The sequence below is a fragment of the Phalacrocorax carbo genome, chromosome 9 (assembly GCF_963921805.1).
Source record: "Phalacrocorax carbo chromosome 9, bPhaCar2.1, whole genome shotgun sequence".
Taxonomy (NCBI): domain Eukaryota; kingdom Metazoa; phylum Chordata; class Aves; order Suliformes; family Phalacrocoracidae; genus Phalacrocorax; species Phalacrocorax carbo.
This window is the reverse complement of record NC_087521.1, coordinates 29,723,963-29,737,165: the sequence shown is the minus strand read 5'-3', so window position 1 is coordinate 29,737,165 and position 13,203 is coordinate 29,723,963. Positions and strand designations below refer to the sequence as shown.

Sequence of the window (13,203 nt, the reverse complement as noted above, 5' to 3'; positions counted from 1 at the left end):
CTGATCTTCTCCTCTGAAGAGCCCACAGCGGACCAGGGTCCTGACATGAGCCAAGGCAGGAGCAGGGGCAGGTCTTCTTGTGGCAAGAGCTGTGGCCCACGGGGGAGCCGCGCTGGAGCAGCTCTAGACGAACTGCGGCTCTTGGGAAGGGCCCATGGGAAGGACGACGGTTAGGAACTGGCTGCAACCCCTATTCCTCATGCCCTGTGCCCCTCGCAGGTGAGGAGGTAAAGGAGGTGGGAGTGAAGGAGTGAGGTTGTGCCTGGGAAGAAGGCGTGGCGGGTTGGGGGCAGGTGCTTTTCCTTGTGACTTTGCTGCTCACCATCCTACTCCATTTCAGAATGGCAATAAATGAAATTCCTTTTCCCCAGGTCGAGTCTGTTTTGCCTCTGGTGCTAATAGGTATGGCAATCTCCCTGCCCTTATGTCGACCCGCGAGCTTTTTCGTCTCCTTTTCTCCCCCTCTCCTGCTGAGGAGGGGGAATGGGAGAGCGGCTTGCTGGGCACCTGGCAGCCAGCCGAGGTTAACCCACCACATCAGCAGAGGTGGGGCACCTGCCGCCTCCCGGCTCTCTGCAGCCTGGTGTAAGCCAGGCACCTTCTTGCCACCCTGCTATGCTCACGTCCCCAGGCAGTTAATGGCTGCCGCATCCAGCCCCCGTTCTTCCTTCTCTCAGCGTATTTACAGGCAGCTTTTCAAAACCAGAAAGATTTATTGGCATCTTTGCCCGGGGTAAGTGTCCCGGAGGGAACGGTCTCTGGTGAAGAGGGTGGGCGGCCGTTGCCCAGGTGGTAACGCAGCCTCTGTCACAAGCCTCCTTGCAGCGAGAGGCCTCTTTGGCCACCTCGCGCTCTCTCTTTGGCGCGCTCTCTCTCTCTCTCCTCGGCCACCTCGCACTGCTGCTAGCGCTGACCTCTGCCTACTCCATGCTCACAAATGTGTCCGAGTTGCCTTGCTGCACCGCCAGGATCAGCTCCACAAAGAGGGGCCTCTTGAAGACATCTCTCAGCTGCAGCTTGCAGAAGCGCGTGGAGGGCAGCACTTTTAGCTTGCACTTGGTGGCTGGAGGCGCAAGAATGGAGGCTGCTTTCATCAGCCCCTGCAGCCAGAAGGCGGTTTTCTGCACGTCGAGGTACGAGCCGCTGCAGAGGGTCTGCAGGAGGCTGGCTTCCTGACTGCTCATCAGCTCATCCTCAGGGTGATGGAGGAAGCAGAGCATGTCCCCCAGCTGCCGCTCCCTGGTGCACATGCACTCCAGTTCCACACGCAGGCAGGAGTTCCTGAGCAGCATGTCCCCTTCGGTGCCCAGCTCGAGGTGGAAGGAGTGCCCAGCGGGTGGCTTCAGGGGCACAAGCAGGCGATAGACAAGGTCTTCTTCACGACCATTCCAGCCTTTCAGGAAGCCACCCACCCCGACAGCTGGCTGCAGTCGTGGCGTGAAGCCATTGCCGGACAGGATTCGGCAGACCCGGAGAAGGTTGTTCACCAGCTCTTCCACCATCGTGCACTCTCGTTGCCTCTTCCGCAGTGGCCACGATGTGCACTCATGCAGAAACCTGTCCATGTGCAATGGGTCGTCCCCCTCTTCTTCCTCCTCCTCCTCCTCCTCCTCCTCAAGGCTTGTGGAGCTGCCATGCTTGCTGCTGCTTCCTGGCTCACGGCTCCTCTTCCAGGGCCGCCAGCAGAGCCAAAAGAGCAGGAGCAGGCCTCCAGCAAAGGCCCAGAACTGCCACTGCTGCAAGGAAGCAAGGAGCAGGGCTCCCCTGGTCACCCAGCTCGACTCCTGCATCTCTTCAAGCAGCCGAGCCATATCCTGGAGCAGCAGCTCCAGACGCTCTTGCTCGCGCTGGCACCTGGCCACGTCCGGACCATGCCCGACCTGCAGTGGCACGTGCATGATGCCCATCACAATCAAGGTGAACCATGTCACCAGAGCCATGGCCTGCAGGAGAGGGGAGAGAAGGGAGCTGAGTGGGGCTGGGCAGGGGGAGCAGGAGCCACAGGGACATGGGGGCAGGCAGGAGAGGGGGCGAGGCAGCTGGGAGGCAGCAAGGCCTGTGCCCAGCCCCGGCGCTGGCAGCACCGTGCCCTGCCCACAGCTCTCCCGCGAGTGCCAGAGCCTCGCCACAGGGTCAGAGCCCCCTCCCCGGGGGCCCGCGTTACCGCTCCGGCCCTCGTCCAGCCCACACCAACCTCCCCGCCGCGTGTGCACTCACCGCTGCCCCAAGCCGTACTGGGGCAGCGCTGCCTGCCGGTGCCCCTTATAACCACTGCCACTGTGACACGTCCCCTGTGCTGTCACAGGCGCCAGAGCGCATCACAGGCACACCCCGACCGCGCCCCGCCCCACCACGCCTCTCCCCCCCTTTCTGCTCCATTTACTTTCCTTCTCCCGTCTCTGGTTCCTTTTTGCCTCACCTCCTTTCTTCTCCCTTTTCTCCTGCCTCTTCTTTATCCTCTTCCAGTCCATCTCCCTTTGGCCTTCCTTTGCTTCCCGTTTTCCTCTCTACTCTGCCCCACTCCCGCCTTTCTTCTTTCTCTCCTGATCTTCTCCTCTGAAGAGCCCACAGCGGACCAGGGTCCTGACATGAGCCAAGGCAGGAGCAGGGGCAGGTCTTCTTGTGGCAAGAGCTGTGGCCCACGGGGGAGCCGCGCTGGAGCAGCTCTAGACGAACTGCGGCTCTTGGGAAGGGCCCATGGGAAGGACGACGGTTAGGAACTGGCCGCAACCCCTATTCCCCATGCCCTGTGCCCCTCGCGGGTGAGGAGGTAAAGGAGGTGGGAGTGAAGGAGTGAGGTTGTGCCTGGGAAGAAGGCGTGGCGGGTTGGGGGCAGGTGCTTTTCCTTGTGACTTTGCTGCTCACCATCCTACTCCATTTCAGAATGGCAATAAATGAAATTCCTTTTCCCCAGGTCGAGTCTGTTTTGCCTCTGGTGCTAATAGGTATGGCAATCTCCCTGCCCTTATGTCGACCCGCGAGCTTTTTCGTCTCCTTTTCTCCCCCTCTCCTGCTGAGGAGGGGGAATGGGAGAGCGGCTTGCTGGGCACCTGGCAGCCAGCCGAGGTTAACCCACCACATCAGCAGAGGTTGGGCACCTGCCGCCTCCCGGCTCTCTGCAGCCTGGTGTAAGCCAGGCACCTTCTTGCCACCCTGCTATGCTCACGTCCCCAGGCAGTTAATGGCTGCCGCATCCAGCCCCCGTTCTTCCTTCTCTCAGCGTATTTACAGGCAGCTTTTCAAAACCAGAAAGATTTATTGGCATCTTTGCCCGGGGTAAGTGTCCCGGAGGGAACGGTCTCTGGTGAAGAGGGTGGGCGGCCGTTGCCCAGGTGGTAACGCAGCCTCTGTCACAAGCCTCCTTGCAGCGAGAGGCCTCTTTGGCCACCTCGCGCTCTCTCTTTGGCGCGCTCTCTCTCTCTCTCCTCGGCCACCTCGCACTGCTGCTAGCGCTGACCTCTGCCTACTCCATGCTCACAAATGTGTCCGAGTTGCCTTGCTGCACCGCCAGGATCAGCTCCACAAAGAGGGGCCTCTTGAAGACATCTCTCAGCTGCAGCTTGCAGAAGCGCGTGGAGGGCAGCACTTTTAGCTTGCACTTGGTGGCTGGAGGCGCAAGAATGGAGGCTGCTTTCATCAGCCCCTGCAGCCAGAAGGCGGTTTTCTGCACGTCGAGGTACGAGCCGCTGCAGAGGGTCTGCAGGAGGCTGGCTTCCTGACTGCTCATCAGCTCATCCTCAGGGTGATGGAGGAAGCAGAGCATGTCCCCCAGCTGCCGCTCCCTGGTGCACATGCACTCCAGTTCCACACGCAGGCAGGAGTTCCTGAGCAGCATGTCCCCTTCGGTGCCCAGCTCGAGGTGGAAGGAGTGCCCAGCGGGTGGCTTCAGGGGCACAAGCAGGCGATAGACAAGGTCTTCTTCACGACCATTCCAGCCTTTCAGGAAGCCACCCACCCCGACAGCTGGCTGCAGTCGTGGCGTGAAGCCATTGCCGGACAGGATTCGGCAGACCCGGAGAAGGTTGTTCACCAGCTCTTCCACCATCGTGCACTCTCGTTGCCTCTTCCGCAGTGGCCACGATGTGCACTCATGCAGAAACCTGTCCATGTGCAATGGGTCGTCCCCCTCTTCTTCCTCCTCCTCCTCCTCCTCCTCAAGGCTTGTGGAGCTGCCATGCTTGCTGCTGCTTCCTGGCTCACGGCTCCTCTTCCAGGGCCGCCAGCAGAGCCAAAAGAGCAGGAGCAGGCCTCCAGCAAAGGCCCAGAACTGCCACTGCTGCAAGGAAGCAAGGAGCAGGGCTCCCCTGGTCACCCAGCTCGACTCCTGCATCTCTTCAAGCAGCCGAGCCATATCCTGGAGCAGCAGCTCCAGACGCTCTTGCTCGCGCTGGCACCTGGCCACGTCCGGACCATGCCCGACCTGCAGTGGCACGTGCATGATGCCCATCACAATCAAGGTGAACCATGTCACCAGAGCCATGGCCTGCAGGAGAGGGGAGAGAAGGGAGCTGAGTGGGGCTGGGCAGGGGGAGCAGGAGCCACAGGGACATGGGGGCAGGCAGGAGAGGGGGCGAGGCAGCTGGGAGGCAGCAAGGCCTGTGCCCAGCCCCGGCGCTGGCAGCACCGTGCCCTGCCCACAGCTCTCCCGCGAGTGCCAGAGCCTCGCCACAGGGTCAGAGCCCCCTCCCCGGGGGCCCGCGTTACCGCTCCGGCCCTCGTCCAGCCCACACCAACCTCCCCGCCGCGTGTGCACTCACCGCTGCCCCAAGCCGTACTGGGGCAGCGCTGCCTGCCGGTGCCCCTTATAACCACTGCCACTGTGACGCGTCCCCTGTGCTGTCACAGGCGCCAGAGCGCATCACAGGCACACCCTGACCGCGCCCCGCCCCACCACGCCTCTCCCCCCCTTTCTGCTCCATTTACTTTCCTTCTCCCGTCTCTGGTTCCTTTTTGCCTCACCTCCTTTCTTCTCCCTTTTCTCCTGCCTCTTCTTTATCCTCTTCCAGTCCATCTCCCTTTGGCCTTCCTTTGCTTCCCGTTTTCCTCTCTACTCTGCCCCACTCCCGCCTTTCTTCTTTCTCTCCTGATCTTCTCCTCTGAAGAGCCCACAGCGGACCAGGGTCCTGACATGAGCCAAGGCAGGAGCAGGGGCAGGTCTTCTTGTGGCAAGAGCTGTGGCCCACGGGGGAGCCGCGCTGGAGCAGCTCTAGACGAACTGCGGCTCTTGGGAAGGGCCCATGGGAAGGACGACGGTTAGGAACTGGCCGCAACCCCTATTCCTCATGCCCTGTGCCCCTCGCAGGTGAGGAGGTAAAGGAGGTGGGAGTGAAGGAGTGAGGTTGTGCCTGGGAAGAAGGCGTGGCGGGTTGGGGGCAGGTGCTTTTCCTTGTGACTTTGCTGCTCACCATCCTACTCCATTTCAGAATGGCAATAAATGAAATTCCTTTTCCCCAGGTCGAGTCTGTTTTGCCTCTGGTGCTAATAGGTATGGCAATCTCCCTGCCCTTATGTCGACCCGCGAGCTTTTTCGTCTCCTTTTCTCCCCCTCTCCTGCTGAGGAGGGGGAATGGGAGAGCGGCTTGCTGGGCACCTGGCAGCCAGCCGAGGTTAACCCACCACATCAGCAGAGGTGGGGCACCTGCCGCCTCCCGGCTCTCTGCAGCCTGGTGTAAGCCAGGCACCTTCTTGCCACCCTGCTATGCTCACGTCCCCAGGCAGTTAATGGCTGCCGCATCCAGCCCCCGTTCTTCCTTCTCTCAGCGTATTTACAGGCAGCTTTTCAAAACCAGAAAGATTTATTGGCATCTTTGCCCGGGGTAAGTGTCCCGGAGGGAACGGTCTCTGGTGAAGAGGGTGGGCGGCCGTTGCCCAGGTGGTAACGCAGCCTCTGTCACAAGCCTCCTTGCAGCGAGAGGCCTCTTTGGCCACCTCGCGCTCTCTCTTTGGCGCGCTCTCTCTCTCTCTCCTCGGCCACCTCGCACTGCTGCTAGCGCTGACCTCTGCCTACTCCATGCTCACAAATGTGTCCGAGTTGCCTTGCTGCACCGCCAGGATCAGCTCCACAAAGAGGGGCCTCTTGAAGACGTCTCTCAGCTGCAGCTTGCAGAAGCGCGTGGAGGGCAGCACTTTTAGCTTGCACTTGGTGGCTGGAGGCGCAAGAATGGAGGCTGCTTTCATCAGCCCCTGCAGCCAGAAGGCGGTTTTCTGCACGTCGAGGTACGAGCCGCTGCAGAGGGTCTGCAGGAGGCTGGCTTCCTGACTGCTCATCAGCTCATCCTCAGGGTGATGGAGGAAGCAGAGCATGTCCCCCAGCTGCCGCTCCCTGGTGCACATGCACTCCAGTTCCACACGCAGGCAGGAGTTCCTGAGCAGCATGTCCCCTTCGGTGCCCAGCTCGAGGTGGAAGGAGTGCCCAGCGGGTGGCTTCAGGGGCACAAGCAGGCGATAGACAAGGTCTTCTTCACGACCATTCCAGCCTTTCAGGAAGCCACCCACCCCGACAGCTGGCTGCAGTCGTGGCGTGAAGCCATTGCCGCACAGGATTCGGCAGACCCGGAGAAGGTTGTTCACCAGCTCTTCCACCATCGTGCACTCTCGTTGCCTCTTCCGCAGTGGCCACGATGTGCACTCATGCAGAAACCTGTCCATGTGCAATGGGTCGTCCCCCTCTTCTTCCTCCTCCTCCTCCTCCTCCTCAAGGCTTGTGGAGCTGCCATGCTTGCTGCTGCTTCCTGGCTCACGGCTCCTCTTCCAGGGCCGCCAGCAGAGCCAAAAGAGCAGGAGCAGGCCTCCAGCAAAGGCCCAGAACTGCCACTGCTGCAAGGAAGCAAGGAGCAGGGCTCCCCTGGTCACCCAGCTCGACTCCTGCATCTCTTCAAGCAGCCGAGCCATATCCTGGAGCAGCAGCTCCAGACGCTCTTGCTCGCGCTGGCACCTGGCCACGTCCGGACCATGCCCGACCTGCAGTGGCACGTGCATGATGCCCATCACAATCAAGGTGAACCATGTCACCAGAGCCATGGCCTGCAGGAGAGGGGAGAGAAGGGAGCTGAGTGGGGCTGGGCAGGGGGAGCAGGAGCCACAGGGACATGGGGGCAGGCAGGAGAGGGGGCGAGGCAGCTGGGAGGCAGCAAGGCCTGTGCCCAGCCCCGGCGCTGGCAGCACCGTGCCCTGCCCACAGCTCTCCCGCGAGTGCCAGAGCCTCGCCACAGGGTCAGAGCCCCCTCCCCGGGGACCTGCGTTACCGCTCCGGCCCTCGTCCAGCCCACACCAACCTCCCCGCCGCGTGTGCACTCACCGCTGCCCCAAGCCGTACTGGGGCAGCGCTGCCTGCCGGTGCCCCTTATAACCACTGCCACTGTGACACGTCCCCTGTGCTGTCACAGGCGCCAGAGCGCATCACAGGCACACCCCGACCGCGCCCCGCCCCACCACGCCTCTCCCCCCCTTTCTGCTCCATTTACTTTCCTTCTCCCGTCTCTGGTTCCTTTTTGCCTCACCTCCTTTCTTCTCCCTTTTCTCCTGCCTCTTCTTTATCCTCTTCCAGTCCATCTCCCTTTGGCCTTCCTTTGCTTCCCGTTTTCCTCTCTACTCTGCCCCACTCCCGCCTTTCTTCTTTCTCTCCTGATCTTCTCCTCTGAAGAGCCCACAGCGGACCAGGGTCCTGACATGAGCCAAGGCAGGAGCAGGGGCAGGTCTTCTTGTGGCAAGAGCTGTGGCCCACGGGGGAGCCGCGCTGGAGCAGCTCTAGACGAACTGCGGCTCTTGGGAAGGGCCCATGGGAAGGACGACGGTTAGGAACTGGCCGCAACCCCTATTCCCCATGCCCTGTGCCCCTCGCGGGTGAGGAGGTAAAGGAGGTGGGAGTGAAGGAGTGAGGTTGTGCCTGGGAAGAAGGCGTGGCGGGTTGGGGGCAGGTGCTTTTCCTTGTGACTTTGCTGCTCACCATCCTACTCCATTTCAGAATGGCAATAAATGAAATTCCTTTTCCCCAGGTCGAGTCTGTTTTGCCTCTGGTGCTAATAGGTATGGCAATCTCCCTGCCCTTATGTCGACCCGCGAGCTTTTTCGTCTCCTTTTCTCCCCCTCTCCTGCTGAGGAGGGGGAATGGGAGAGCGGCTTGCTGGGCACCTGGCAGCCAGCCGAGGTTAACCCACCACATCAGCAGAGGTTGGGCACCTGCCGCCTCCCGGCTCTCTGCAGCCTTGTGTAAGCCAGGCACCTTCTTGCCACCCTGCTATGCTCACATCCCCAGGCAGTTAATGGCTGCCGCATCCAGCCCCCGTTCTTCCTTCTCTCAGCGTATTTACAGGCAGCTTTTCAAAACCAGAAAGATTTATTGGCATCTTTGCCCGGGGTAAGTGTCCCGGAGGGAACGGTCTCTGGTGAAGAGGGTGGGCGGCCGTTGCCCAGGTGGTAACGCAGCCTCTGTCACAAGCCTCCTTGCAGCGAGAGGCCTCTTTGGCCACCTCGCGCTCTCTCTTTGGCGCGCTCTCTCTCTCTCTCCTCGGCCACCTCGCACTGCTGCTAGCGCTGACCTCTGCCTACTCCATGCTCACAAATGTGTCCGAGTTGCCTTGCTGCACCGCCAGGATCAGCTCCACAAAGAGGGGCCTCTTGAAGACATCTCTCAGCTGCAGCTTGCAGAAGCGCGTGGAGGGCAGCACTTTTAGCTTGCACTTGGTGGCTGGAGGCGCAAGAATGGAGGCTGCTTTCATCAGCCCCTGCAGCCAGAAGGCGGTTTTCTGCACGTCGAGGTACGAGCCGCTGCAGAGGGTCTGCAGGAGGCTGGCTTCCTGACTGCTCATCAGCTCATCCTCAGGGTGATGGAGGAAGCAGAGCATGTCCCCCAGCTGCCGCTCCCTGGTGCACATGCACTCCAGTTCCACACGCAGGCAGGAGTTCCTGAGCAGCATGTCCCCTTCGGTGCCCAGCTCGAGGTGGAAGGAGTGCCCAGCGGGTGGCTTCAGGGGCACAAGCAGGCGATAGACAAGGTCTTCTTCACGACCATTCCAGCCTTTCAGGAAGCCACCCACCCCGACAGCTGGCTGCAGTCGTGGCGTGAAGCCATTGCCGCACAGGATTCGGCAGACCCGGAGAAGGTTGTTCACCAGCTCTTCCACCATCGTGCACTCTCGTTGCCTCTTCCGCAGTGGCCACGATGTGCACTCATGCAGAAACCTGTCCATGTGCAATGGGTCGTCCCCCTCTTCTTCCTCCTCCTCCTCCTCCTCCTCAAGGCTTGTGGAGCTGCCATGCTTGCTGCTGCTTCCTGGCTCACGGCTCCTCTTCCAGGGCCGCCAGCAGAGCCAAAAGAGCAGGAGCAGGCCTCCAGCAAAGGCCCAGAACTGCCACTGCTGCAAGGAAGCAAGGAGCAGGGCTCCCCTGGTCACCCAGCTCGACTCCTGCATCTCTTCAAGCAGCCGAGCCATATCCTGGAGCAGCAGCTCCAGACGCTCTTGCTCGCGCTGGCACCTGGCCACGTCCGGACCATGCCCGACCTGCAGTGGCACGTGCATGATGCCCATCACAATCAAGGTGAACCATGTCACCAGAGCCATGGCCTGCAGGAGAGGGGAGAGAAGGGAGCTGAGTGGGGCTGGGCAGGGGGAGCAGGAGCCACAGGGACATGGGGGCAGGCAGGAGAGGGGGCGAGGCAGCTGGGAGGCAGCAAGGCCTGTGCCCAGCCCCGGCGCTGGCAGCACCGTGCCCTGCCCACAGCTCTCCCGCGAGTGCCAGAGCCTCGCCACAGGGTCAGAGCCCCCTCCCCGGGGGCCCGCGTTACCGCTCCGGCCCTCGTCCAGCCCACACCAACCTCCCCGCCGCGTGTGCACTCACCGCTGCCCCAAGCCGTACTGGGGCAGCGCTGCCTGCCGGTGCCCCTTATAACCACTGCCACTGTGACACGTCCCCTGTGCTGTCACAGGCGCCAGAGCGCATCACAGGCACACCCTGACCGCGCCCCGCCCCACCACGCCTCTCCCCCCCTTTCTGCTCCATTTACTTTCCTTCTCCCGTCTCTGGTTCCTTTTTGCCTCACCTCCTTTCTTCTCCCTTTTCTCCTGCCTCTTCTTTATCCTCTTCCAGTCCATCTCCCTTTGGCCTTCCTTTGCTTCCCGTTTTCCTCTCTACTCTGCCCCACTCCCGCCTTTCTTCTTTCTCTCCTGATCTTCTCCTCTGAAGAGCCCACAGCGGACCAGGGTCCTGACATGAGCCAAGGCAGGAGCAGGGGCAGGTCTTCTTGTGGCAAGAGCTGTGGCCCACGGGGGAGCCGCGCTGGAGCAGCTCTAGACGAACTGCGGCTCTTGGGAAGGGCCCATGGGAAGGACGACGGTTAGGAACTGGCTGCAACCCCTATTCCTCATGCCCTGTGCCCCTCGCAGGTGAGGAGGTAAAGGAGGTGGGAGTGAAGGAGTGAGGTTGTGCCTGGGAAGAAGGCGTGGCGGGTTGGGGGCAGGTGCTTTTCCTTGTGACTTTGCTGCTCACCATCCTACTCCATTTCAGAATGGCAATAAATGAAATTCCTTTTCCCCAGGTCGAGTCTGTTTTGCCTCTGGTGCTAATAGGTATGGCAATCTCCCTGCCCTTATGTCGACCCGCGAGCTTTTTCGTCTCCTTTTCTCCCCCTCTCCTGCTGAGGAGGGGGAATGGGAGAGCAGCTTGCTGGGCACCTGGCAGCCAGCCGAGGTTAACCCACCACATCAGCAGAGGTTGGGCACCTGCCGCCTCCCGGCTCTCTGCAGCCTGGTGTAAGCCAGGCACCTTCTTGCCACCCTGCTATGCTCACGTCCCCAGGCAGTTAATGGCTGCCGCATCCAGCCCCCGTTCTTCCTTCTCTCAGCGTATTTACAGGCAGCTTTTCAAAACCAGAAAGATTTATTGGCATCTTTGCCCGGGGTAAGTGTCCCGGAGGGAACGGTCTCTGGTGAAGAGGGTGGGCGGCCGTTGCCCAGGTGGTAACGCAGCCTCTGTCACAAGCCTCCTTGCAGCGAGAGGCCTCTTTGGCCACCTCGCGCTCTCTCTTTGGCGCGCTCTCTCTCTCTCTCCTCGGCCACCTCGCACTGCTGCTAGCGCTGACCTCTGCCTACTCCATGCTCACAAATGTGTCCGAGTTGCCTTGCTGCACCGCCAGGATCAGCTCCACAAAGAGGGGCCTCTTGAAGACGTCTCTCAGCTGCAGCTTGCAGAAGCGCGTGGAGGGCAGCACTTTTAGCTTGCACTTGGTGGCTGGAGGCGCAAGAATGGAGGCTGCTTTCATCAGCCCCTGCAGCCAGAAGGCGGTTTTCTGCACGTCGAGGTACGAGCCGCTGCAGAGGGTCTGCAGGAGGCTGGCTTCCTGACTGCTCATCAGCTCATCCTCAGGGTGATGGAGGAAGCAGAGCATGTCCCCCAGCTGCCGCTCCCTGGTGCACATGCACTCCAGTTCCACACGCAGGCAGGAGTTCCTGAGCAGCATGTCCCCTTCGGTGCCCAGCTCGAGGTGGAAGGAGTGCCCAGCGGGTGGCTTCAGGGGCACAAGCAGGCGATAGACAAGGTCTTCTTCACGACCATTCCAGCCTTTCAGGAAGCCACCCACCCCGACAGCTGGCTGCAGTCGTGGCGTGAAGCCATTGCCGCACAGGATTCGGCAGACCCGGAGAAGGTTGTTCACCAGCTCTTCCACCATCGTGCACTCTCGTTGCCTCTTCCGTAGTGGCCACGATGTGCACTCATGCAGAAACCTGTCCATGTGCAATGGGTCGTCCCCCTCTTCTTCCTCCTCCTCCTCCTCCTCCTCAAGGCTTGTGGAGCTGCCATGCTTGCTGCTGCTTCCTGGCTCACGGCTCCTCTTCCAGGGCCGCCAGCAGAGCCAAAAGAGCAGGAGCAGGCCTCCAGCAAAGGCCCAGAACTGCCACTGCTGCAAGGAAGCAAGGAGCAGGGCTCCCCTGGTCACCCAGCTCGACTCCTGCATCTCTTCAAGCAGCCGAGCCATATCCTGGAGCAGCAGCTCCAGACGCTCTTGCTCGCGCTGGCACCTGGCCACGTCCGGACCATGCCCGACCTGCAGTGGCACGTGCATGATGCCCATCACAATCAAGGTGAACCATGTCACCAGAGCCATGGCCTGCAGGAGAGGGGAGAGAAGGGAGCTGAGTGGGGCTGGGCAGGGGGAGCAGGAGCCACAGGGACATGGGGGCAGGCAGGAGAGGGGGCGAGGCAGCTGGGAGGCAGCAAGGCCTGTGCCCAGCCCCGGCGCTGGCAGCACCGTGCCGTACCCACAGCTCTCCCGCGAGTGCCAGAGCCTCGCCACAGGGTCAGAGCCCCCTCCCCGGGGACCTGCGTTACCGCTCCGGCCCTCGTCCAGCCCACACCAACCTCCCCGCCGCGTGTGCACTCACCGCTGCCCCAAGCCGTACTGGGGCAGCGCTGCCTGCCGGTGCCCCTTATAACCACTGCCACTGTGACGCGTCCCCTGTGCTGTCACAGGCGCCAGAGCGCATCACAGGCACACCCTGACCGCGCCCCGCCCCACCACGCCTTTCCCCCCCTTTCTGCTCCATTTACTTTCCTTCTCCCGTCTCTGGTTCCTTTTTGCCTCACCTCCTTTCTTCTCCCTTTTCTCCTGCCTCTTCTTTATCCTCTTCCAGTCCATCTCCCTTTGGCCTTCCTTTGCTTCCCTTTTTCCTCTCTACTCTGCCCCACTCCCGCCTTTCTTCTTTCTCTCCTGATCTTCTCCTCTGAAGAGCCCACAGCGGACCAGGGTCCTGACATGAGCCAAGGCAGGAGCAGGGGCAGGTCTTCTTGTGGCAAGAGCTGTGGCCCACGGGGGAGCCGCGCTGGAGCAGCTCTAGACGAACTGCGGCTCTTGGGAAGGGCCCATGGGAAGGACGACGGTTAGGAACTGGCTGCAACCCCTATTCCTCATGCCCTGTGCCCCTCGCAGGTGAGGAGGTAAAGGAGGTGGGAGTGAAGGAGTGAGGTTGTGCCTGGGAAGAAGGCGTGGCGGGTTGGGGGCAGGTGCTTTTCCTTGTGACTTTGCTGCTCACCATCCTACTCCATTTCAGAATGGCAATAAATGAAATTCCTTTTCCCCAGGTCGAGTCTGTTTTGCCTCTGGTGCTAATAGGTATGGCAATCTCCCTGCCCTTATGTCGACCCGCGAGCTTTTTCGTCTCCTTTTCTCCCCCTCTCCTGCTGAGGAGGGGGAATGGGAGAGCAGCTTGC

General features: G+C 61.2%; 5 protein-coding genes across 5 annotated transcripts; all 5 read right to left on the bottom strand.

The window, feature by feature from the left end:
- Positions 1–920: 920 nt before the first annotated feature.
- LOC135314900 (inositol 1,4,5-trisphosphate receptor-interacting protein-like 1) lies at positions 921–1,940 on the bottom strand. The gene has a single exon (XM_064459951.1). It carries the CDS (start codon positions 1,938–1,940, stop codon positions 921–923), a length of 1,020 nt encoding a protein of 339 aa, XP_064316021.1.
- A 1,523-nt stretch (positions 1,941–3,463) lies between these two features.
- On the bottom strand, positions 3,464–4,480 carry LOC135314899 (inositol 1,4,5-trisphosphate receptor-interacting protein-like 1). Its single transcript, XM_064459950.1, has one exon. It carries the CDS (start codon positions 4,478–4,480, stop codon positions 3,464–3,466), a length of 1,017 nt encoding a protein of 338 aa, XP_064316020.1.
- Positions 4,481–6,003: 1,523 nt separating this feature from the next.
- On the bottom strand, positions 6,004–7,020 carry LOC135314898 (inositol 1,4,5-trisphosphate receptor-interacting protein-like 1). The gene has a single exon (XM_064459949.1). It carries the CDS (start codon positions 7,018–7,020, stop codon positions 6,004–6,006), a length of 1,017 nt encoding a protein of 338 aa, XP_064316019.1.
- Positions 7,021–8,543: 1,523 nt separating this feature from the next.
- Positions 8,544–9,560, bottom strand: LOC135314897 (inositol 1,4,5-trisphosphate receptor-interacting protein-like 1). Its single transcript, XM_064459948.1, has one exon. It carries the CDS (start codon positions 9,558–9,560, stop codon positions 8,544–8,546), a length of 1,017 nt encoding a protein of 338 aa, XP_064316018.1.
- Positions 9,561–11,083: 1,523 nt separating this feature from the next.
- On the bottom strand, positions 11,084–12,100 carry LOC135314896 (inositol 1,4,5-trisphosphate receptor-interacting protein-like 1). The gene has a single exon (XM_064459947.1). It carries the CDS (start codon positions 12,098–12,100, stop codon positions 11,084–11,086), a length of 1,017 nt encoding a protein of 338 aa, XP_064316017.1.
- Positions 12,101–13,203: the final 1,103 nt, after the last annotated feature.

What these genes read in the sequence shown, in the direction of transcription:
- LOC135314900 (XM_064459951.1), bottom strand. Translation starts at nt 1,940, where the DNA reads ATGGCTCTGGTGACATGGTTCACCTTGATTGTGATGGGCATCATGCAC.
- LOC135314899 (XM_064459950.1), bottom strand. Translation starts at nt 4,480, where the DNA reads ATGGCTCTGGTGACATGGTTCACCTTGATTGTGATGGGCATCATGCAC.
- LOC135314898 (XM_064459949.1), bottom strand. Translation starts at nt 7,020, where the DNA reads ATGGCTCTGGTGACATGGTTCACCTTGATTGTGATGGGCATCATGCAC.
- LOC135314897 (XM_064459948.1), bottom strand. Translation starts at nt 9,560, where the DNA reads ATGGCTCTGGTGACATGGTTCACCTTGATTGTGATGGGCATCATGCAC.
- LOC135314896 (XM_064459947.1), bottom strand. Translation starts at nt 12,100, where the DNA reads ATGGCTCTGGTGACATGGTTCACCTTGATTGTGATGGGCATCATGCAC.